Source organism: Nerophis lumbriciformis, linkage group LG04, assembly GCF_033978685.3.
Source record: "Nerophis lumbriciformis linkage group LG04, RoL_Nlum_v2.1, whole genome shotgun sequence".
Lineage (NCBI taxonomy): Eukaryota > Metazoa > Chordata > Actinopteri > Syngnathiformes > Syngnathidae > Nerophis > Nerophis lumbriciformis.
Window position 1 is genome coordinate 45,898,597 of NC_084551.2, and position 25,920 is coordinate 45,924,516.

The 25,920-nt window shown below is 40.7% G+C and overlaps 1 protein-coding gene across 1 annotated transcript in view; it reads left to right on the forward strand.

The window, feature by feature from the left end:
* The first annotated feature begins 5,267 nt into the window (after positions 1 to 5,267).
* The window catches only part of thsd7ab (thrombospondin, type I, domain containing 7Ab), a 671,822-nt gene continuing 651,169 nt past the window's right edge, over positions 5,268 to 25,920 (forward strand). Inside the window, exon 1 of the mRNA XM_061956418.2 lies at positions 5,268 to 5,805. Coding sequence (XP_061812402.2) covers positions 5,679 to 5,805 — 127 coding nt within the window. The 5' untranslated portion in view covers positions 5,268 to 5,678. The remainder of the gene's footprint in view (positions 5,806 to 25,920) is intronic.

Below are 25,920 nucleotides of genomic sequence, written 5' to 3' on the forward strand. Positions count from 1 at the left end.
CATTCGCCGTCAAAGCTAGGTGCTATATTTCTATTTTGTGTGCTTCTAAATATTTTCTAGCCTTATTTAGCCCTTTTGTAGTCTTGTCGAATTTACACATCACTTGCTCCCTTTGTTTCACCGCATCACTTTCAGCTAGCTAGCTGCTAACCTAGGAGAGCTAAGCTATCCCCAGTCCAAAGACAGCCATAACTCGACTCAGTGAATGAAAAAATGTACGTGAGTATGGCTTTGTGTTCTTTTTGCACACGTCTCATGGAGAGGTTGTCCATGCTAGAGAATTAGTCCGCTCGTTAGAACAGAGTAACTTGGTAACTTTAGATGCTGTGGACACGCTTGCTAGCATTAGCCATATTGAGCTAACTAGCCCAATTTGTAGCAGGTCTAAACAGCTTGCAAGCTACGGTGAGCCCGTTAAGATGCGTAACAGATTTAGCTTGTTAGTTAGTCCCACACTCCAGTCTACAGGCTACCACATCGCGATGTACACTGGCGAAAATTGAAGGTCCATGGCACGATCGCGTTGTATAGAATATCGTGTTCAATTGGACCGCGTTATATTGAGCTTTAAGTGTAAAACCGATAGAAAAGAAGTCGGACAGCACAGACCTCTGCCAGGTACTATCTACTGTTGCGTTTGACCAGTCTACCTCTCAGGTAATTAAAGTCACTGGTCAATCCCAAGTTCTTTCAGATGACATATATGCAGAGTAAGAAGGACCATCAAGACAGAATAGGAATATTATCATGTTTTACTGAAGCTTCAGGAGACCAGCCCACATCAGTCCAGCCATACCGTCATCTCGGGATGGTCTAACATTCAAACAGGAAGAGACAACTTCTTGAATACGCAAACAGCCCCTACCCTCTCCAGAAAGGAACACAGGCTCATTGTTCTACTACAGATAAGATATAAGTGAGTACTCCAACCCCTACATTGTAAGCCTTCAAGGTAACACACACAGTTTACTTGCGGACACATTCCTAAAAAAAATAGAAAGAGTACAAATGGAAAAACACTAGCTGATTTAAACATGACTATGAATAAATAAATAACTCTAAACATATATGCATTCTTCAAACTACCAATAATAAATAACCCTTTAACATATTTTAAATCCAGACAGTGATTCCAATCACTCCCAAAATGTAATCCTTATTCCATAACTATCTGCAGCAAAATGAAATAAACGGAGTGAAACCATTTTTTCAGTCATCCACTGTCTATGTCTCTGTCGGTGGAGGCGAGGCTGCTCGCATACACACACAGACAAGTTCAGCTTTGTAACGTTAACATAAGTTAACGCAGTAAAAAATATCCGGATCACCCCCAAAATCCATTGTTGACATTTCATGAACATTTCATCAAACTCCGCCCGTAACTTTTTGAGTCACGTTGCTAAATAACAGAAAGACAAACCTCGGCGATCACATAACCTTCTGGCACTCATCTATCAATAATCAATCAATGATCGTTGCATGCATCAGCCACTGAAATACGTCCTCTACTCGTGTAAAAAAAACAAAAAAAAACATGTTTTTTGATTTGATAAGATGAGTAGCGCATAGGTATGCACAAAAAAACAACAACAATTCCCATCCGATTCGCATTGTTATTCATCTCGATTGATTATTTATTATTATTTAAAAACATTTAATAAAAAAAAATAAATATATATATATATATATATATATACATATTTTATTTTTGTATCTTTATTTTTTCACATTTTTATTGTATTTTCTTTTTTTTTTTTTTACGAATCAGTTTATAAAAATATGCGTTTTTAGGCCATCTCCATTTAAACCAGAAGGAGCTTTTCTAACACATTTTTGATAGAGATGTCCGATAATGGCTTTTTTGCCGATATCCGATATTCCGATATTGTCCAACTCTTAATTACCGATTCCGATATCAACCGATACCGATATATACAGTTGTGGAATTAACACATTATTATGCCTAATTTTGTTGTGATGCCCCGCTGGATGCATTAAACAATGTGACAAGGTTTTCCAAAATAAATCAACTCAAGTTATGGAAAAAAATGCCAACATGGCACTGCCATATTTATTATTGAAGTCACAAAGTGCTTTTTTTTTTTTTTAAACATACCTCAAAACAGCAGCTTGGAATTTGGGTCATGCTCTTCCTGAGAGAGCATGAGGAGGTTGAGGTGGGCGGGGTTGAGGGGGCGGGTGTTTGGGTGGGGGGAGGGGGTAGTGGGGGGGTATAAATTGTAGCGTCCCCGAAGAGTTAGTGCTGCAAGGGGTTCTGGGTATTTGTTCTGTTGTGTTTATGTTGTGTTACGGTGCGGATGTTCTCCCGAAATGTGTTTGTCATTCTTGTTTGGTGTGGGTTCACAGTGTGGCGCATATTTGTAACAGTGTTAAAGTTGTTTATACGGCCACCCTCAGTGTGACCTGTATGGCTATTGACCAGGTATGATTTGCATTCACTTGAGTGTTTGAAATGCCGTAGATATTATGTGATTGGGCCGGCACGCAATTGCAGTGCTTTTAAGGCACGCACCCAATATTGTTGTCTGGGTGGAAATCGGGAGAAATTCGGGAGAATGGTTGCCCCGGGAGATTTTCGAGAGGGGCACTGAAATTCGGGAGTCTCCCGGGAAAATCGGGAGGGTTGGCAAGTATGACTGGGAGACGCAACTGCTCTGTACTTCTCCCTACGTCCGTGTACCATTCCGTACAGCGGCGTTTTAAAAAGTCATACATTTTACTTTTTGAAACCGATACCGATAACTTCCGATATTACATTTAAAGCATTTATCGGCCGATAATATCGGCAGTCCGATATTATCGGACATCCCTAATTTTTGAAAAAGTTTCATTGTAATAATTATACCAAATAATACTTTGCAAGAATCTGTTTGAATGGAATATCGTGTTGAATGGAGAATCAATTCTGAATTGAATCGTCACCCCAGCAATGGGATTGGATTGTTAGGTGCCCAAAGATTCACACCCCAAGAAGCGCAGTACATGTCTTTGCCAGTGCAGACATGGCACCTGTAAGCTGTTGAGTTTAGCAAAGAGTGGGAGAGGCCATTTTTTAAATTATGACTAGGGCTGCCAAAAATAACACTCAACAGTGGTCATTTAGTTAAAGGGGCTGTTTGCACAGACGCCAACTTTCCAATGTATTTTACACAGCATATCCCGTCCTCTTACTGCTTCTTGTATGTGATGACGTAATTATGTACGTATGTAACACGTGCACACGCATTAGCTTTGGGTGTTGTTAGCTAATAACAGCAATGTAGATAGCTAGCGTTAGCTGTCATTGACTATATATTCTGTCATAACAACAACAACATGACTGCAAATTGTTCTTTGCTTCTCTTGGACTGCTTTCTAAGTATGCACGCCCTCCCTGCACGTACGTGTTGACGAGACAGGGCGAGTGACCGCCGTAAACACCAATCATTTTATTCGGGCCGGTAAACATGTTCATTTCATAAACTTTGCAATTGTGAAAAATATAGACAATTGTCAAACAAATGTGTTTTGTTTTGAGATGTCCGATGATATCGGACTGCAGATATTATCGGCCGATAAATGCTTTAAAATGTAATATCGGAAATTATCGGTATCGGTTTCAAAAAGTCTAATTTATGACTTTTTAAAACGCCGATGTACGGAGTGGTACACAGACGTAGGAAGAAGTACAGACCGCCAATAAACCTTAAAGGCACTGCCTTTGCGTGCCGGCCCAATCACATAATATCTGCGGCTTTTCACACACACAAGTGAATGCCAAGCATACTTGGTCAACAGCCATACAGGTCACACTGAGGGTGGTCGTATAAACAACTTTAACACTATTACAAATATGCGCCACACTGTGAACCCACACCAAACAACAATGACAAACACATTTCGGGAGAACATCCGCACCGTAACACAACATAAACACAACAGAACAAATACCCAGAACCCCTTGCAGCACTAACTCTTCCGGGACGCTACAATATACACCCCCCACTACCCCCTTACCCCCCGCCCCCCCACCTCAACCCAAACCCGCCTGCCTCAACCTTCTCAAATTCCAAGCTGCTGTTTTGAGGCATGTTAAAAAAAATAATGCACTTTGTGACTTCAATAATAAATATGGCAGTGCCATGTTGGCATTTTTTTCCATAACTTGAGTTGATTTATTTTGGAAAACCTTGTTACATTGTTTAATGCATTCAGCTGGGCATCACAACAAAATTAGGCATAATAATGTGTTAATTCCACGACTGTATATATTGGTATCGGTTGATATCGGAATCGGTAATTAAGTGTTGGACAATATCGGATATCGGCAAAAAAGCAATTATCGGACATTTCTAGTTTTGTTAAAATATGTTGCTGTGAGGAAGTTGCAAACAGCACCTTTAATCCATCCATCCATTCAATTTCTACCGCTTGTCCCTTTTGGGGTGGCGGGGGGTGCTGGAGCCTATCCCACCTGCATTCGGGCAGAATCATTTAACTTAAAAAAAAATAGTAAAGGTCCCAATCCGATATTGATATCAGTCGGATATTGGCCAAAAAAACAAGTATGGGATTATTTGGGTTTGCATGTAAACTGTCCGATGAAAGTGCTCTGATTCAATGATTCCTAAAATATGGGGAAATATTATGAACTAAATACATACATATTAGGCAATACTATAAACCAAAATATACATATTACAAAAATGCATTCATAGCAATAAAATCCTCTAATAAATGCTTACTTACCATAGTGCTTGATGCTGCTTTCAGCACAAAGCCCTACCGATACATTCTCCCTGTGCTTCATGAAAAGGTCAACACTAAAGTTCATTCGGGATTGTTTTGGCAATAGGTCCTAGAATAAACGAATGCAGTCGTTTTCTTACTGGAATCACTCGCAAGCGACAAACCATTTTTTGTTACGAACACTAAAAGAATGAATATGAATAAATCCCCCCACCCCGGTTTCAATGCATGGAAGCACGCTCTCTGATTCGGGAGCAACACTTCTAAAAACCCCTGCTGGTCTCTGGTTGCCCCCCACCCCTCCCAGCAGCATGAGAGGAGGAGAATGTGGTAAGGGGGGGGTATCCTTCCTCATGCCCTAAAAGAGAGAGAGAGAGAGCGGAGTGTCATAATCATAATGCCAGGAGAGTGAGAGAAACGAGGATGGATACATTTGTTTAATAAGAGTATGGAGGTAGGTAGGAACAGCAAATGAGCGAGAGAGAGAGAGAGAGAGAGAGAGAGAGAGAGAGAGAGAGAGAGAGAGAGAGAGAGAGAGAGAGAGAGAGAGAGAGGCACCACACTGCAGATCCTCCTCGCCCACTGTCGCTGCTCCATAAGCTGAGGAGACGACAGCGCCGGAGGAGGACGCCATGGAGGAGCCGCTCTGGAGTGTCCCACGCCGGCTCTCCTCCCCTCGCTGACCTCCATCATCCCTCTGGACAACTCCTCTCCGTGCGCCTCAACTCTTCCTGCAGCATTCCCGCCTCAAAGCCCACCTCGCTTCACTTCAGTCACCTTTTTGCTTTTTCAAGGAGGAGAGGGGGGGGGACGACCGTGTCACATTTTTTTTTCTTCTTCACCCTCATCACCTCGGCTGACCTCCTGAGCTGAGTGGATTAACTTTTTCTTGGAGGTGGGTGGGGGGACCAGCGGCGGGTGGACGGACCATGGGGCCGCGGGGGTTGCGTACGGGCAGCCGGCACCCGCTGGCGACATTCCTGCTGCTGGGGTGTGTTTTCTGGAGGGCTCGGGCGCAGATGGACGACGGGAAGTCCGTCTACTTCTGGGAAACAGGTAGTGCTGAAATGTCTTGGTGTGTGTTTGTATCATTTACTTAGAATCACTTAAATGTGCAGTGCATCCATCTTCTTCATACGCTGATTGAACTTCCAGGAAAGAAGCCCCATAAAAAGCAACCGCTGTGATCCGTTTTGGACTGGATTACGCTCCTCTCAGGTGATGCTGCTGAGGATTGCTTCAGCAGGGGAGGAAGGGCGGTGCTAATGTTTGGGTGGAGCTGACAGGAGGTCATGCGTGTTGTTGGTTCGTTGTGTTTTACCAAGGAGTGATGGAGCGTCTCAGTGGTGTGCTTCGGAGCAAACTTCATGCATGCTGAGGGCTTCCATGAGATAATATTTGGTGCACGTGGTTGGCTTCCAAGATGGTTCTGGGTTCCAAATCGAGGCTCAGACCTCCATTTGGAGCTTGCATGTTCTCAGGGTTCCTTCCACACCTCCCCAAAACATGCCTGAGTCTAATTATAGACTCTAAATCAGGGCTATTCAGCTGACACCATCAACGTTCCATTCCAAACTTTGGAGACAAACTCCTAAAAACACAAGTGCTCCTGTTGTATATAGGATCTTGGACAACTGTAAACACACTGTCAGATCCTTGGATTGATATTTTAATCTTGCTAGAAAACATACAACCACTGGGTCCAAACTTGAGATTTACATAACTGTGGCGTTCCTCAAGGCACCCCTTTAAGTCCTCTCCTTGTTTGGCAGTTAAAAATGTTTTTCGTCATGTGATTTAGTGTTGCTGTAGCTTGTTTTCTTCAGACGCAATCAGTAATCATTTGTTCAACTTTAGCTATACTAGTGGTGTTCCTCAAGGTTCCAGTTTAGGTCCTCTTTTTTTATATATAATTTAGGTGGATGTGAGTTCAGTTTTAAAAAACTTGTGAGAGTCTCACGTTTTTTTGCAGCATATTCTTAAAAACACTCAGTAATAATAATAATAATAATGATGCATTTTATTTATAAGCGCCTTTCTGGGCACTCAAGGACACCGTACAAAATCAAAACAATAAAATCAAATTGGATAAAAAACAACAACAACAACAAAGATAGAGAAGAAAAGATGATTACAATGAATAAGCAGTCAGGAATAGGTGTGTTTTGAGTCTTGATTTGAAGAGGGATATTGAATCTAAGTTACGAAGGTCTGGTGGTAAAGAGTTCCAAAGATGAAAGCTCGGGCACCCATGGTGGACAGTTTAAATAAAGGGACAGTGAGATGGATGGATGAAGACGATCTTAAGGAACGTGAGGGCTTGGCGACATGAATCAGGTCAGAGAGATATAATGGAGAGAGGTTATGGATGGCTTTGAAAGTGAGGAGAATTATTTTAAAGTGGATACGATGTTTGATGGGTAGCCAATGGAGTTGCTGCAGAACAGGGGTGATGTGCTGGATTGAAGGGGTTCTGGAGAAGCTGAAGTTTGTGAAGTGACTTGTGAGGGAGACCAAACAGGAGAGAGTTGCAGTAGTCCAGGCGAGAGGTGACCAGGCTATGGACTAGTATGGCAGCAGTATGTGGGGTAAGGGATGGGCGAAGACGATTAATGTTCCGAAGATGAAAGTAAGCAGACCGGGTAATGCTGTTTATGTGGGCTTGAAAGGAGAGTGTGCTGTCGAGGATGACACCCAGACTCTTGACTTGGGAGGAGGGTGAGACAGAGGAATTGCAGAGAGTACTGTCATAAAAATGATTTTTGACTAGCTTGTTTGCAGAATGTCCTTAAATGTTACTCTGACAAAATAGACCCCCTACTGGTTCTCCGTAATATACAAAATAAGACTAATGGTGGGGTTAGTCAGTACCTCCGATTCTTAGCTTTCTAGAAATTTGGCCCCTGAAACAATTTAGTTGAATATCCCAGCTTTACATCAACACATGGAGGATCTTTCATTAATGGTAGGAGTCTTTAGATAATGCTCAAAAAACATTAAATGACACTGGTTCTGCGGAATACACAAAATAAGTCTAGTAGTGAAGGAAGAAGTCCAGTACCCCTGGTCCTTACCTTACTGGAAACGTGTCTATGGGTGTACCCATTCATCCAGGTCATTGTAATCTCAGGGCATTCAATCGATCGCAACTGGACTGTTTGTTTTGTTTTGCCTCTCACCCAAGTAGGCTTCATCAGTACATGATAAACTACAGACTCTGATTACATTGAACACATTGTTTATTAAAAAATAACCAAATAACAATATCTTATAATAAATACAAATATTAGAGAAATAAAGAAGCCTACAATTTTTGGTTGTGTTTTCCGCTCCATTTGCAGAATGGCGATATACGATATATATCTCGACATTTTTTCCGTAAAGTACAAACAAAACACAAAACAGTCCTAGTTACCTGAGATACTAAGTATGTCATTGTTATGACTTAGTAAGTCAATATTTTGACTTAGTAATTTGAGATTAGTTTGTCTAAATTGTCAATACGATTGCTTCTCTGATGTCTCCATCATGTCCAGAAGTCTCTTCTTTATCTGGACGTCTTCTTCTACTGCATTCAGCAACTTTGTCTCGATTGGAAGTTTTCGTTTTAGTCTGTCGTGCTTGTGGCTGTTGAGTTTTGCTTAGTGAAAAAAAAACAAAATTATAAGGATTTTTACAAAATCACATTCAACAATCATGAGTACATTATATGGGATAAACCCACTTTAGCACAGGTATAAGATAGTGAAATGGCCCTCAACATCGTCGGGAAACAATGTGTGTCAATAAAGCACTTCGAGGTATTTTAATTTTGACAGAATTATAATTTTTTTTAATGCAACTGCAGTTTTACTTAAGTCAATATTATTTATGACAAAAAACTACTCAAAGCATTTTTAATACAACCCTATTTAAATACATCTAAAACAGCTGAACTTTAATATATGCTCGCCATCTTGACTTCTGATTCCAAAGCAAGTATTTTTGTCACACTGTTGTCAAACAATGATAATATTAAAACAAATGGGCAAAATATGATTCCACATTGTTGAAAGTGGTCATCTGAGAGCATTTGTAATTGCAGTGCAGTTCATATAAAAATGTTTTTATGCCCCAGATATACAAGATCTATCTACCTTTTAACAATATTACTTCTTAGCAATGAAGTTAGTGCCCACATACCTGAAGTAGAGCTCTTCTCTCTTTCACCACAGAAGATTGTGGATTGCTCCCATTGGAATCTTGCTGTTCTTGTACATCATTCGGTATATCTTTGTCTGTGACCAGGCTGTCAAGGGTGAATGGAGAATCCGAACTCCTGTGAGAGCTTGTGTCAATATCTGATGTTTCTATTCCAAATTGAATGGATGTAGTTGATGGAGAACCGCCCCGGATCTGCTCGCATAGTTCGAAGTACAGCAAAACAACTCTATCGTAACCACTTCTTCCACCTGCGTCGACTGCTTGTCTGTACTTTCCACGACTTGCTTTCAATACAGTGCCGATAGTTGTTTTTGTGATGTCCTGTTTCCGATGAGGAAATTCCTCAGATGTCCCTCCAAGTCCGTACCGTTCCAAAAATAGGGTAAGAATGTCACCAGACTTGGACTGGCAAGTTTCCCAGTCAACACTTTGTTGAGTTTTGTTAACTTTAAACTAGTAGCTCTAGTCCTCTGTCAGTCCACATATATAATTCTTTCTTGCCGTGACCCGCCAGTTTTGCTATATGCCGCCTCCGGAAATGACGTTTTGGATGTTTATGATTGGCTAAAATGGTCTTAAGTCCTAGGCTACAGCGCCCCCAGTATTCTGGCATGCGTATGACACTCAGTGTATGCGTTTGCCTGGGGACAGTAATAGTTTTTTAAATGCGCACGTGTGGCTGGAGATCTTGTTATGACGTTAGTTTAGGCGGGCCGCATTAACAACAAAACGCTGCGGGAGACCCTGTATATATATATATATATATATATATATATATATATATACACTGCATTTTTCGGAGTATAAGTCGCACCAGAGTATAAGTCGCACCTGCCGAAAATGCATAATAAAGAAGGAAAAAAACATATATAAGTCGCCCTGGAGTATAAGTCGCATTTTTGGGGGAAATGTATTTGATAAAACCCAACATAGACATTTGAAAGGCAATTTAAAATAAATAAAGAATAGTGAACAACAGGCTGAATAAGTGTACGTTATATGAGGCATAAATAACCAACTGAGAACGTGCCTGGTATGTTAGCGTAACATATTATGGTAAGAGTCATTCAAATAACTATAACATATAGAACATGCTATACGTTTACCAAATAATCTGTCACTCCTAATCGCTAAATCCCATGAAATCTTATACGTCTAGTCTCTTACGTGAATGAGCTAAATAATATTATTTGATATTTTACGGTAATGTGTTAATAATTTCACACATAAGTCGCTCCTGAGTATAAGTCGCACCCCCGGCCAAACTACGAAAAAAACTGTGACTTATAGTCCGAAAAATACGGTGCATCATTAATATTATTACAATATTATAATGGATATATCTAATCATTATTAAAATTGGTTATTAAAGGTATGTGAAAGTTCAACTCCGACCTTGTTTACTTCCATGACAACTTTCTTAATTTTTTTTTAACCAATTGAAAATATCAAGAAGCTAAAATGCGCCAAACATTGATAAGTGTGGAGAGAGTGTTTTGCATTTCCCCCCATCATCCATGTAAAAAATTTAAATGGGTGTAAGTTAGATTATTTTTTTTGAATGGTTAATGGACGTTTTTTATAATATCCACAAAGTTCAATGACTAGGTGTCACGACTTGGACTATGGAGTTTTTGTTTTCCCAAGATGCAAGAGAATTTGGATCGGACATGGCTTGAAGGTGGGTACATGATTTATTTATTATTATCAAAAAAGGAATAAACGAAAGGCGCGCACAATGGCGGAGAACAAACTATGAAATGAAAACAAAACTTGCACAAAGGCAGAAACTGAACACGAAATAAAAACACTTACTGTGGCATGGGACCGTGAACAGGGCTTGAAACGAGGGGATAGCAGGTTTAGAAAAGTTATGACACCAGGACGAACAACAGAAAATGAAAAGCTTAAATAACACAGACATGATTAACAACAGGTGCGTGAGTCAAAACAGGTGCGTGACATGACAGGTGAAACTAATGGGTAACTATGGTGACAAAACAAAACAAAAGTGCACAAAAAGTCCAAAAACAAAACAGAACATGACTAACACAAAAACATGATCACACAGACATGACAGAGCCCCTCCCTTAAAGACAGATACCAGATGTCCATAAAGAAACCCCCCCAAAAAAGCAATGATCAATAGTCATGGGAGGGCGGGTGGGGGACATGGCGGTGGGTCGCCAGACCACGTGTCCCCGTATCCACCGGGGCAGAGTTAGGTGGCGGCGGCGAGTGGAACGCCGCTGCAGTAGGCGAGGCGGGCGCCCAGGGAATGGCCACATTCGTGGCCGACTGGGAGGTGGGCGCACTTGGCGTGGCGGGCGACCAGGAAGCGGCCATATCCGTGGTCGACAAGGAGGCAGGCGCGTCGTCATCGTGGCAGGCGTGGAAGCTGCAGATGAAGCAGGCGGCGAAGCTCGGCGTGGCGTGTCAGGCGGCGAAGCTCGGCGTGGCGGGTCTTGGTCTTGGCGTGGGTCTTGGTCTTGGTCTTGGCATGGCGAGTCTTGGTCTTGGTCTTGGCATGGCGAGTCTTGGTCTTGGTCTTGGCATGGCGAGTCTTGGTCTTGGTCTTGGCATGGCGAGTCTTGGTCTTGGTCTTGGCATGGTGAGTCTTGATCTTGGTCTTGGCATGGCGGGTCTTGGTCTTGGTCTTGGCATGGCGGGTCTTGGTCTTGGTCTTGGCATGGCGGATCTTGGTCTTGTTCTTGGCATGGCGGGTCTTGGTCTTGGTCTTGGCATGGCGGGTCTTGGCGTGGAGGGTCTTGGTCTTGGTCTTGGCGTGGAGTGTCTTGGTCTTGGTCTTGGCGTGGAGGGTCTTGGTCTTGGTCTTGGCGTGGAGGGTCTTGGTCTTGGTCTTGGCGTAGAGGGTCTTGGTCTTGGTCTTGGCGTGGAGGGTCTTGGTCTTGGCGTGGGTCTTGGTCTTGGCGTGGCGGGTCTTGGTCTTGGTCTTGGCGTGGCGGATCTTGGTCTTGGTCTTGGTCTTGGCGTGGAGGGTCTTGGTCTTGGCGTGGAGGGTCTTGGTCTTGGCGTGGAGCTGGTACCGGAGCTTGGCATGGTGCGGCTAGGCGTGGTGCGGGTACTGGAGCCTGCCGTGGAATTTGGCGTGGTGGGTCTTGGCGTAGTGCAGCGACAGGTGCTTGGCGTGGTGCAGCGACAGGTGCTAGCCGTGGTGCTGCGACAGGTGCTAGCCGTGGTGCTGCGACAGGTGCTAGCCGTGGAGCTGCGACAGGTGCTAGCCGTGGAGCTGCGACAGGTGCTAGCCGTGGAGCTAGCCTTGGAGCAGCTAGCCGTGGTGCTAGCCTTGGAGCAGCTAGCCGTGGTGCTAGCCTTGGAGCAGCTAGCCGTGGTGCTAGCCTTGGAGCAGCTAGCCGTGGTTCTAGCCGTGGTGCTGCTACTGGTGCAGGTGGAGGTGGCCTAGCTGGGGGTTGCGGCTTGGCATGCCGAAAGACCGGTGGTGGTGGCCGTGCTGGAGGCTGTGGCTTGGCAGGTCGGAAGACTGGTGGTGGCGGCCGTGCTAGAGGCTGTGGCTTGGCATGGTGATGCTGAGCCACCCCACTTGAACAATTCCCAGCCCTAGCCACCCCCTCAAGGGGCGGATACCAGATGCGCTCCCTGCGGTCTGGAACTCTCTGTAGGGGTGGGCGGAGGAGGGCAGAAACTTCCCCTTTAAATTGTCCAAAATGTCTTTTTTGTACCTGGGATTGAGTGGGTGAAAAAAAATTGTTTTGTGTCTTGGGTGTGGCTTGAGTCCTGGGGAGCAGGGAATCAAAAGAAAAAGAATTCAGAAAAAAAAAATCCTGGTCTTTGACGTCATCTTGGAGCTGCGGAGCTGGCAGCAGCCTGCTTCCGCCCGGAGTGGGAGGAGCCTGCGGGAGCGCTGCGTGCGGTCTGCTCGCCTTCCCTGACGTCCTCGGTCTGGAGCGGAGCTTCCGGGATTGCGGTGACGCAGCGCCGTCCTCGAACCAAATGGAGCTAATAGGAATAAGCTTCCCATTTGGCCCCCACGTCAGATCTCGCTCCGCCATGGCTCCTAACGACTCCCAATTTCCTTCTTCGAGCAAATTCCTTGCGGGAAAGCGATTTGCTGGTGTCATAATGTCACGACTTGGACTATGGAGTTTTTGTTTTCCCAAAATGCAAGAGAATTTGGATCGGACATGGCTTGAAGGTGGGTACATGATTTATTTATTATTATCAAAAAAGGAATAAACGAAAGGCGCGCACAATGGCGGAGAACAAACTATGAAATGAAAACAAAACTTGCACAAAGGCAGAAACTGAACACGAAATAAAAACACTTACTGTGGCATGGGACCGTGAACAGGGCTTGAAACGAGGGATAGCAGGTTTAGAAAAGATATGACACCAGGACGAACAACAGAAAATGAAAAGCTTAAATAACACAGACATGATTAACAACAGGTGCGTGACTCAAAACAGGTGCGTGACATGACAGGTGAAACTAATGGGTAACTATGGTGACAAAACAAAACAAAAGTGCACAAAAAGTCCAAAAACAAAACAGAACATGACTAACACAAAAACATGATCACACAGACATGACACTAGGTTGTGTTCTGTGTGACCATGTTTGTTGAATGTTTGTGCTGGTTGATTTTTTTCTGCACCATGACTAGGGAAGGTTGTTTTGATTGGGTCATTTAAGTGAATGCTATGCTGTGTTTCCTAATAATGGTTGAGTTGTTTTCGTTGGCCACCAGATAGCGACAAAATAGCAAACCGCTGTCTATTTATATATGATATGACTACACCGCTCCCGGCCAAATTGCTTATTGACTTTTTGCCGTCTGTCTCCCGGGCCAAATTGAAGTCGCCAGCGGGCCGCACTTGGGGCCATAGTTTGTACACCACTCGCCTATAAGGAGGGGCGGGTCAGATTTCGCCAAAATCGTCCTTAGACAAATGACAGCCACTAAGAGGCATGCTGTGAATTCACTTTAGTATTATTTGCATGAACTTTAGTCCAAAAAAGCTTTGCAAAAGCCTTCAAGGTAAAAATTCAACTTCTTCCGTGTTCAGTCCGAAGCTGTCCAACTTCTGACAGTAAACGCCAGCCGTGCCGCTGTGGCTTGCAAGTTTGACGTAGCTCCCGCCTCTCTTGCGCCTGTGCATCTTTAAGGAGGATGTAGCCCGCTAAGGAGATTAAAGGAGCAGGGATTTAACAAGCCAGGAAAGGCAGCCGGGGGAGCGGACTTGAGGAAGGCAAGAGGCAGGCAGGGAGCGAGAGGCAGCAACTTAACCTACATCCGCCCTACTGCAGGTCACAGCGATTACGCCTCGCTCCCACGCTACCCCACCTTTCTCTCACGCCGCGCATGCTCGTCACTGAGCGAGGTCTGAGAATGTGTTTGCCTGCTCCTCAATGAAAAGTAGCACTTTGATTGCAACCCCCGGAGTGTTTTTCTTTCCCCGCCGTGTGTTACATTCACACAAGGCAATTTAGGCCTTTAAATCCCCATGTTTTCTTTTTCTTTATGTCAAAATGCGCTTATGTTTGCACAACATTTGCATAGATTTTTTTTCATCCTTGCCAATCGAATCTGGTTTGAAAAGAAACGAGGTGATGTTTGTGTACATTTGTGCGCTGTGGAGGGAATATTCCTGTGGCAAGCGATGCTCTGATGTTTTGCATATTGATGAGGCTTGCTGAAATGCAGGCGCTGTTTTATAAACTGTGGGGAATAGGCCCTGCATGCATGCCTTGCTTTTTATTTGCTTCTGTGGAAATATCTCCTTTGGAGGGTGTGAAGGCTCACTGTCTGTGTGTGTGTGTGTGTGTGTGTGTGTGTGTGTGTGTGTGTGTATACATGTGTCGTGAGCTCTCTATTGAAATGAAAGGTGGAGACAAGTGGCTGTGCCAGCGACGTTTCTGAAGGTGGCGCTGAGGGTAAATTAGATTAAAGTAAATAATCATTGCAGGTGATGAAGGTAATGAAAGCGTGCCACAGGTATTGCTTTTAAAGGGGAACTGCATTTTTTGGGGGAAGTTTGTTATTATCATTCACACACCTCATTAAATCGTAAACAAAAGTTAGTAAAAGTCAACTCTGAGTCGCTCTATCCCAGCTATACAGCGCTCTAAAAAACCTCCATCAATGTTTTATATACACGCTAATGTAATGTAGTAACATTCATAATAACATGCAATATTTACATATTTTGTTCATTTTAAACATTCGGCTGCGTATTAATTTCACTGATGCATCACGTTTGCTTAAAAGTGGCATAATATATGAGAGACAACAACTACTTTAGGACAAATGATGATACAGAACCTTATATTTTTGAGGCTGAATATAAGGAGGATGAGTCACAAGTTTTAGAAGCTGTGTGTTAAACAGATCCATCTTCAGTGAAACACTAAGCATCATGTAGCAGTATTGCTCAGTGCTGAACAAGAAATACAAATTATGAACATAATAAAACAATCACTTACTGTACAATGTCTGCTCTCACTGGGATGCTGACTGAAGATATGTTTATATATTCCCGTTTAGATGAACAATTAATCATAATCCTCACAAAGGGTTAAAAAAAAAAGGTGCCGCAAACAAGCTTCTTTTCGTGTCTTTCTCGCCATCTACGGGTCTAAGTTGGATGTCAGAGTTGACCAACTTCTCGGTTTATGTCCGCAGCCTTCTACTATCCAGGTGAGAGGCATGATGCATAATCCAGAATTAACTTTCACCAGTAGCAGCCAATATGACAACATAGCAGCATAAGATAGTTAGATTACTGTGATCAATGCAGCTCTAAAAATAGATTGTCTGCGTTAGCACTTAAAATACCAATATCGCTAATACTTGGTTCATTTTCAGGTCCCGACCTACTCAGTGGCCTAGTGGTTAGAGTGTCCGTCCTGAGATCGGTAGGTTGGGAGTTCAAATCCCGGCCGAGTCATACCAAAGACTATAAAAATGGGACCCATTACCTCCCTGCTTGGCACTCAGCATCAAGGGTTGGAATTGGGGGTTAAATCACCAAAATGATTCCCGGGCGCAGCCACCGCTGCTGCCCACTGCTCCCCTCACCTCCCAGGGGGTGATCAAGGGTGATGGGTCAAATGCAGAGAATAATTTCGCCACACCTAGTGTGTGTGTGACAATCATTGGTACTTTAACTTTAACTTAAACTTAAATGGTGTATTGTTGGCACTTTTTTAATTGTTATTCCGAGGGCTTTGTGGGTGGAATAGAGGCGGTCCCATGCACTCCATTGTTAGCTGACCTTTGCTCGCGTTTATTTGCGATTTTAAAAAGGAGAAGAAAAAAAAAAACATATGTGTTCTTATCTTACATAAGGATTGTGAATGATAGGAAAAATTCCCCAAAAAAGTGCAGCTCCCCTTTCAGCACACATTGTTATTGTTGCATAGTGGGATTACCGAAAAACTCGGAGTGTCCCGATACAACTTTTTCACTTCTGATACGATGACGATATTGGAGCCTCAGATTTTGGCCGATACCGATATTGAACCGATACAATATCAGCAGTCACCATTAGAGATGTCCGATAATATCGGACTGACGATATTATCGGCCGATAAATGCTTTAAAACGTAATATCGGAAATGATCGGTATCGGTTTCAAAATTATCGGTATCGGTTTCAAAAAGTAATATGTATGACTTTTTAAAACGCCGCTGTGTACACGGACGTAGGGAGAAGTACAGAGCGCCAATAAACCTTAAAGGCACTGCCTTTGCGTGCCGACCCAGTCACATAATATCTACTATTTTTCACACACACAAGTGAATGCAATGCGTACTTGGTCAACAGCCATACAGGTCACACTGAAGGTGGCCGTATAAACAACTTTAACACTGTTACAAATATGCGCCACACTGTGAACCCACACCAAACAAGAATGACAAACACATTTCGGGAGAACATCCGCGCCGTAACACAACATAAACACAACAGAACAAATACCCAGAACCCCTTGCAGTACTAACTCTTCCGGGACGCTACAATATACACCCCCTCCTATCCCTCCCACCTCAACCCCGTCCACCTCAACCTCCTCATGCTCTCTCAGGGAGAGCATGTCCCAAATTCCAAGCTGCTGTTTTGAGGCATGTTAAAAAATATAATGCACTTTGTGACTTCAATAATAAATATGGCAGTGCCATGTTGGCATTTTTTCCATAACTTGAGTTGATTTATTTTGGAAAACCTTTTTACATTTTTTAATGCATCCAGTGGGGCATCACAACAAAATTAGGCATAATAATGTGTTAATTCCATGACTGTATATATCGGTATCGTTTGATATTGGATTCGTTAATTAAGAGTTGGACAATATCGGAATATCAGATATCGGCAAAAAAGCCATTATCGGACAGCTCTAGTCAGCATACATACTTTTATAATTTTGTGGTATGGAATGATAAAAAAGGCTTGATCAAGTGAAATTAGTATGAGGTATAGAAAACACTAACCTATCATCAACCTTCTGGAATGGATTTATGCTGTCTTTAAGTTGAAGCCTAGTGGTCATTATTTTTTGGCGACACCAAGTCGCCACAATATATCATTTAGTTGACAACCTTTATTTAACCAGATAAGAAACCCATTGAGATCAAGATCTCTTTCACACGGGTGACCTGGCCAAGGGGTCAACAGCACATGTCACACAGCAGTTTCAGAAAAGTAATACGTTCAGACATACATTTTAAAATGCATAAAAGGGAACTCTAAAACAGTTAACACAATTAAGATTTACACCTTTTAAAAATACAGGCACATAGGCTCTAAATCAGACCTGGGCATTCTGCGGCCCGCGGGCCACATCCGGCCCTTTGTGCGTCCCTGTCCGGCCCGCGTGAGGCCAATCATAAATTACAAAATAAATTTTAAAAAGTATCTATGTCGAGTGTGCAATACAACGGTGCTGCTTTTGTTTTTAAAAGCGTTATTTGTATTACTTCCGTGTGGACGTATGCGCGTGCGTGATTGTGAGTGAATGTGAACAGCGGCAATCACAAATTACAAAATAAAGTTTAAAAAACATCTATGTCGTGCGCGCAATACAACTGTGCTGCTTTTATTTTGAAAAGTGTTATTTATGGACGTATGTCCGTGTGTAACCTGTGAGTGAAGGTGCACAGCGACAAGTGATGCACGGTGTACACCCGAGACGCTAAAAAGAGATAAGTTGATGACGAATACCGTGTTTCCAACAAGACATCGACTGCCAAGTATTTCTTTACAGAAATTAAAGGTAAAGCAGTGTGCTTAATTTGTGGTACACAGGTTGCTGTGTTTAAAGAATATAATTTCAATCGCCACAACACGACGAAGCACGAGAAAAAATAACGGAATCTGTCTGACGAAGCGCGCGCAAGGGAGGCTGATGCGTTGATGGTAAAACTGCAAACCCAACAAGGACTTTTTGCCATATTTCACACCCCCAGAATGCAGCCGTCAGGACAAGTTTCGTCATTTCTCACAAAATCGCCAGAAAAAGTAAGGCGTTTTCTGACGGAGAGTTTATTAAGGAGTGCTTATTGGACTCTGTTGCGCTGATATGCCCGGAAATTTGGAGCTTCAGCTGAAGAACAGAAAGGCCGGCTTTGACTGTTTTTCACTGGCTTTGGATGAGAGCTGTGATGTACGTGACACCGCCCAGCTGCTCATCTTCTTACGTGGGATAACTGCAGACTTTCAAATCACGGAAGAGCTAGCAGCCATGCAGTCAATTAAAAGGGACAACCTGTTCACATAGGTAAATGCGTGTTTGGACATGTTAGGACTGAAATGGGACAAGCTGGCAGGTGTGACAACAGATGGTTGTCCAAATCTGACGGGGAAAAATGTTGGACTTTTAAAGAGGATGCAGGATAAACTTTAAATTAACCCTGTGCAGAAATTGACATTTTTGCATTGTATTATACATCAGGAAGTGTAGTGTAAGACAGTGTTAAAAATAAAACCATCAAAAGCAATCTGCTTTTGGTATAAAGTTAAGTTAGGGTAAATGAAAGTATTATTATTATTATTATTAATTATTATTGTTATTATTTATCTTACGGTATATCAAAAATAATATTGAGCAAAATTTAACTGAAATATTGTCGATATGGCCCTCCACCAGTGCTCAGGTTGCTCATGCAGCCCCCGGTAAAAATTAATTGCCCACCCCTGCTCTAAATGGTAGTCGTTCAGAGAGTTTCAGTTTCGTTTGCCAAAGTCAGTCCGTACACAAGGAATAGTTAAAGCATACAAATTGTTCCAACGTAATGCATAAGAGCTGTTTTTCTTTGTAATCAGGTACACAAGTATGGAGGCATCAAACCTAAAAGAGCCTTATAAATGGTAGTCAGCCATCATGTGTATCTGCATGCATTCAATGATGATAAGTCTGATTTCATATACAGTTGACAGTGGTGGGTGAGACTACAAAAAACAGTAACAAATCTTAGTGCTGAATGAAAAACAGCGTCCAAAGACTGGAGGCAAATGCCAGTCCTTTTTATGGAGACGTGCTTTATTTTAGTGCTTCATTGAAATAAATGAAGCACTAAAATAAAGCACGTCTTCATAATCAATTACGGGCAAGATAGTCGCTGCCACCAATTTCTTCCTGACCTTAAGAGAGAAGCAGTTTTTATTTCTAAAAAAAGAAACCAAGTTTTACCCTAAGCTTCGACACCAAGCTGTTAATATGGACTTTAAATGAAAGCTCCTGGTCAAGAGTAAAACCCAAGTACCGTATTTTCTGGACTATAAGTCATCTAATAAAAAAATAAAAAAATAAACTCAAAATTGCGCTCTAGCGCCCCCTTTGAAAAAACACAGACACAACTGCTTGTAACTTCTGGTAGGAATGTCATACAGACATGAAACAAAAACCTCTATGTAGGTCTGACTTAGACCTACATTTCATACATTGACATCCTTCAGCAAAAATCAACAGGAAGTTGGCAATTACCCTTTCAGTACAAAAGTTTACTAAAAACAGTCACTTTTGCCTCTTTGAGCTCTAATTTGACCCCTTTAACATGCTTTAAAACTCACCAAACTGGACACACATATCAGAACTGGCAAAAATTGCGATCTAATAAAAAACCCAACCCCAAAACTCAAAATTGCGCTCTAGCGTCCCCTAGTAAGAAAACACAGACACAACTGCCCCCAAGAAGAAAACTCAGACAAAACTGCCTTTAACTTCCAGTAGGAATGTCTAAGGGACATGAAACAAAAACTTCTATGTAGGTCTCACTTAGACCTACATTTCATATATTGACAACCCCCAGCAAAAATCAACAGGAAGTTTGCAATTCCCCCTTCAAAACAAAAGTTTTGTAAAAACCGGTCACCTTTTTTCAAACATTATCTCCTCTGAGCGCGTTTGTCGTGTCAGCTTCAAACTAGCACAGGAGAGAGATTGAACACTTGTGATTAAAAGTTGACAAAAGAGTTTTAATTACTGTTCCGGTTTGGATTTTATGTGCTGTCAAAGTCGGTCCCGTCCATCGCTGCTTGCAGCTTTAATTTTAAATTGCCTTTCAAATGTCTATTCTTGGTGTTGGGTTTTATCAAATAAATTTCCCCAAAAAATGCGACTTATACTCCAGTGCGACTTATATATGTTTTTTCCTTCTTTATTATACATTTTCGGCCGGTGCGAATTACACTCCGGTGCGATTTATACTCCGGAGAGACTTACACTCCGAAAAATACGGTACTTGTAATTTAAGTTAGGGTCATGATGCAAACACGTTCGTTACTGGATATGTTCTAATACGCTTCTACCTTGGAGACACTTATCACATCTGTCTAGCTGGTGTGCTATTGTGTGCTTAGCTGTTGTGTAGCTGCTAGCTCCTAGTAGCCTATAGCATAGCATGGTTACCTTTTGTAAATAACCTGACTAAAATAGAAGAGAAGACCAACCTTGTGTGCTTTTTGGAGGACATGTAAAATGTTAACTGGCTGTTCAGCTTTGCACAAGTAAACGTGCTGCAGGACTGCTTGTACGTCAGACATTTTAGATGCAAGCCCAAACGATCACACTCTAACCTCTGCGCACTTCATAGTCCATGCCAAGTAAGTTTTTTTGTTTATTAATGCCACAGTTAGTGTTTTTGTTTAATTGTTCACAGTTTCTGCCTATGTGCAAGTTTTGTTTTCAATAGCCTAGTTTTGTACCTCCGCCATTGTGCGCACTTTTTGTTTGTTCCTTTTTGATATATAGTGTTAAAATAAATCATGTATTCACCTTCACGCCATGTCTGGTCCAAATCACTTGCACCTCGGGAGAACAAACCACGCCAAAGTCCAAATCGTGACAGATTCTCTTGTTGCCTTATTTGTATTTTAAACAAAACCGTTTTTCTTTTAAGTAATATAGAAATGTATCACAGCTGTTCATCTATTTTATGGAGGAAAGCAGTTAATCATATAAATGCCACCCAATGTTATTAAAAAGTATTAATTCCATCTATTCCACCGGTCACCCAGGGGAGGATCCCCACATCTGCGGTCCCTTCCAAGGTTTCTTGTTGTTCCCATTGGGTTGAGCTTTTTCTTGCCCTGGTGTGGTATCTGAGCCAAGGATGTTGTTGTGGCTTGTGCAGCCCTTTGAGACATTTATGATTAAGGGCTATATAAGTCAACTTTGATTGATTGAATTGAGAATCGTTTTGAATGGAGAATTGATTCTGTATCGAGTCGTTGCCCCCAAAAATCGGAATCGATTGGTCTGGTGCTCTAAGATTCACAGCCCTAATATATACACTACAAAAACAAGCAGACAAAATACAAGATAAAAAGGATAGATTTAAAAAAGAAAACAACAACAAAACACTAGTGAAATGTTTTGTCCATGCATCCAGATAATTTTACTTAATAAGACATCCTGAATTAAAATGTGTATAACTAGATATTAGCAGGATTTTTAAGATAGAAATAAGTGTTTTATTTTATTCAACTCGCAATTCTGAGATTAAGCATGCTCGGGATGTTGCCGAATCTTTTGACAAGATTTATGTGGGGGGAAACAAAAACATCGTATTTCAGTAGTTATTGTCTTGATTTTAACATTTTAAAACTGGAATAGACAAAACATAATTATTCATGCTGAAATTAAGATTATGATGTAAAGTCAATTACTAAAAAAAAAAAATAGCTCTTAAAACTAGATAACTTTTTTGAAGTAAAATTTAGAATTTTTGCAATCGGCAAATAATTTGCAATTTATCGTTGTCCACCACATTGAGCATTACATAAACATATTAGACCCATTTTTTGACTAAAAAACAAAAATAAAAGGCTATTGTGGTATATTGTATCTACCTGAAATAATGTTTAATAAAAAAAACATTTTTTTGTTTACTTTTTATTGAATTGACCTTTGACAAGATACAACCGAGCAGGCACAAGACATTAGAACAACGTTGAGAACTGGTTGAATTAGGTCGTGACGTTGAGCAACTCAAACATAACGTTGGAACAACATGCTTTTTGACAAAGTTTAATCAATGTCGGGTTCTGACATTGATTTGACCATTGAATTTTGGTAATTTTCCAACCTATATTCTACAACACAAATACAACATTAAAACAACATGCTTTTTGATTACGTTTATACAATGTCAGGTTGCGAAGTTGAATTGACCATTGAATTTTTGTACTTTCCCAACCAACATTATACTTTACAAATACAACGTTGAAACAACATGCTTTTTGACAACGTTTATTCAATGTCAGGTTGCGACGTTGATTTGACCATTGAAATGTGGTCATTTCCCAACCAACATTATACTTTACAAATACAACGTTGAAACAACATGCTTTTTGATTACGTTTATTCAATGTCTGGTTGCGACGTTGATTTGACCATTGAAATGTGGTCATTTGCCAACCAATATTCTACAACACAAATACAACGTTAAAACAACATGCTTTTTGATTACGTTTATTCAATGTCAGGTTGCGAAGTTCAATTGACCATTGAAATGTGGTCATTTCCCAACCAATATTCTACAACACAAATACAACGTTGAAACAACATGCTTTTTGACAATGTTTATTCAATGTCTGGTTTGTGACGTTGATTTGACCATTGATATTTGGTCATTTTCCAACCTATATTCTACAACACAAATACAACGTTAAAACAACATGCTTTTTGATTGTTTATTTAATGTCAGGTTGCAACGTTGATTTGACCTTTGAATTTTGGTCATTTTCCAACCTATATTCTACAACACAAATACAACGTTGAAACAACATGCTTTTTGATTACGTTTATTCAATGTCAGGTTGCAAAGTTGAATTGACCATTGAATTTTTGTAATTTCCCAACCAACATTATACTTCACAAATACAACATTGAAACAACATGCTTTTTGACAACGTTTATTCAATGTCAGGTTGCGACGTTGATTTGACCATTGAAATGTGGTCATTTCCCAACCAATATTCTACAACACAAATACAACCTTAAAACAACATGCTTTTTGATTGTTTATTTAATGTCAGGTTGCGACGTTGATTTGACCTTTGAATTTTAGTTATTTTCTAACCTATATTCTACAACACAAATACAACGTTGAAACAACATGCTTTTTGATTACGTTTATTCAATGTCAGGTCGCGAAGTTGAAATGACCATTGAATTTTTGTACTTTCCCAACTAACATTATACTTCACAAATACAACGTTGAAACCACATTCTTTTTGACAACGTTTATTCAATGTCTGGTTGCGACGTTGATTTGACCATTGAAATGTGGTCATTTCCCAACCAATATTCTACAACACAAATACAACGTTGAAACAACATGCTTTTTGACAATGTTTATTCAATGTCTGGTTGTGATGTTGATTTGACCATTGAAATTTGGTCATTTTCCAACCTATATTCTACAACACAAACATAACGTTAAAACAACAACCTTTTTGATTGTTTATTTAATGTGAGGTTGCAACGTTGATTTGACCTTTGAATTTTGGTCATTTTCCAACCTATATTCTACAACACAAACATAACGTTGAAACAACATGCTTTTTGATTACGTTTATTCAATGTCAGGTTGCAAAGTTGAATTGACCATTGAATTTTTGTAATTTCCCAACCAACATTATACTTCACAAATACAACGTTGAAACAACATGCTTTTTGACAACGTTTATTCAATGTCAGGTTGCGACGTTGATTTGACCATTGAAATGTGGTCATTTCCCAACCAATATTCTACAACACAAATACAACGTTAAAACAACATGCTTTTTGATTGTTTATTTACTGTCAGGTTGTGACGTTGATTTGACCTTTGAATTTTGGTCATTTTCCAACCTATACTCTACAACACAAATACAACATTGAAACAACATGCTTTTTGAATACGTTTATTCAATGTCAGGTTGCGAAGTTGAATTGACCATTGAATTTTTGTAATTTCCCAACCAATATTCTACAACACAAATACAATGTTGAAACAACAAGCTTTTTGACAACGTTTATTCAATGTCAGGTTGCGACGTTGATTTGACCATTGAAATGTGGTCATTTCCCAACCAATATTCTACAACACAAATACAACCTTAAAACAACATGCTTTTTGATTGTTTATTTAATGTCAGGTTGCGACGTTGATTTGACCTTTGAATTTTGGTCATTTTCCAACCTATATTCTACAACACAAATACAACCTTAAAACAACATGCTTTTTGATTGTTTATTTAATGTCAGGTTGCGACGTTGATTTGACCTTTGATTTTTGGTCATTTTCCAACCTATATTCTACAACACAAATACAACGTTGAAACAACATGCTTTTTGAATACGTTTATTCAATGTCAGGTTGCGAAGTTGAATTGACCATTGAATTTTTGTAATTTCCCAACCAACATTATACTTCACAAATACAACGTTGAAACAACATGCTTTTTGACAACGTTTATTCAATGTCAGGTTGCGACGTTGATTTGACCATTGAAATGTGGTCATTTCCCAACCAATATTCTACAACACAAATACAACGTTAAAACAACATGCTCTTTGATTGTTTATTTAATGTCAGGTTGCGAAGTTGAATTGACCATTGAATTTTTGTAATTTCCCAACCAATATTCTACAACACAAATACAACGTTTAAACAACATGCTTTTTGACAACGTTTATTCAATGTCAGGTTGCAACGTTGATTTGACCATTGAAATGTGGTCATTTCCCAACCAATATTCTACAACACAAATACAACGTTGAAACAACATGCTTTGTGACAATGTTTATTCAATGTCAGGTTGCAACGTTGATTTGACCGTTGAAATTTGGTCATTTTCCAACCTATATTCTACAACACAAATACAACGTTAAAACCACATGCTTTTTGATTGTTTATTTAATGTGAGGTTGCAACGTTGATTTGACCTTTGAATTTTGGTCATTTTCCAACCTATATTCTACAACACAAATATAACGTTGAAACAACATGCTTTTTGATTACGTTTATTCAATGTCAGGTTGCGATGTTGAATTGACCATTGAATTTTTGTAATTTCCCAACCAACATTATACTTCACAAATACAACGTTGAAATAACATGCTTTTTGACAACGTTTATTCAATGTCTGGTTGCGACGTTGATTTGACCATTGAATTGTGGTCATTTCCCAACCAATATTCTACAACACAAATACAACGTTGAAATAACATGCTTTTTGACAATGTTTATTCAATGTCAGGTTGCAACGTTGATTTGACCATTGAAATTTGGTCATTTCCCAACTAACAACGTGGATCCAATGTTGGACAACAACGTTGTCTCACTTTACAAATAAGACTTTTTTGCAACATTGCTTCAATGTACGTATAATCAACGTTGTATCAATGTCTTGTGCCTGCTAGGAATAACATACTGAAATGCGAGGGCTCTACTGAAATACTCTTGTCACATGGTTTTGTGTCATAGTTGATACATTGTGTACATTC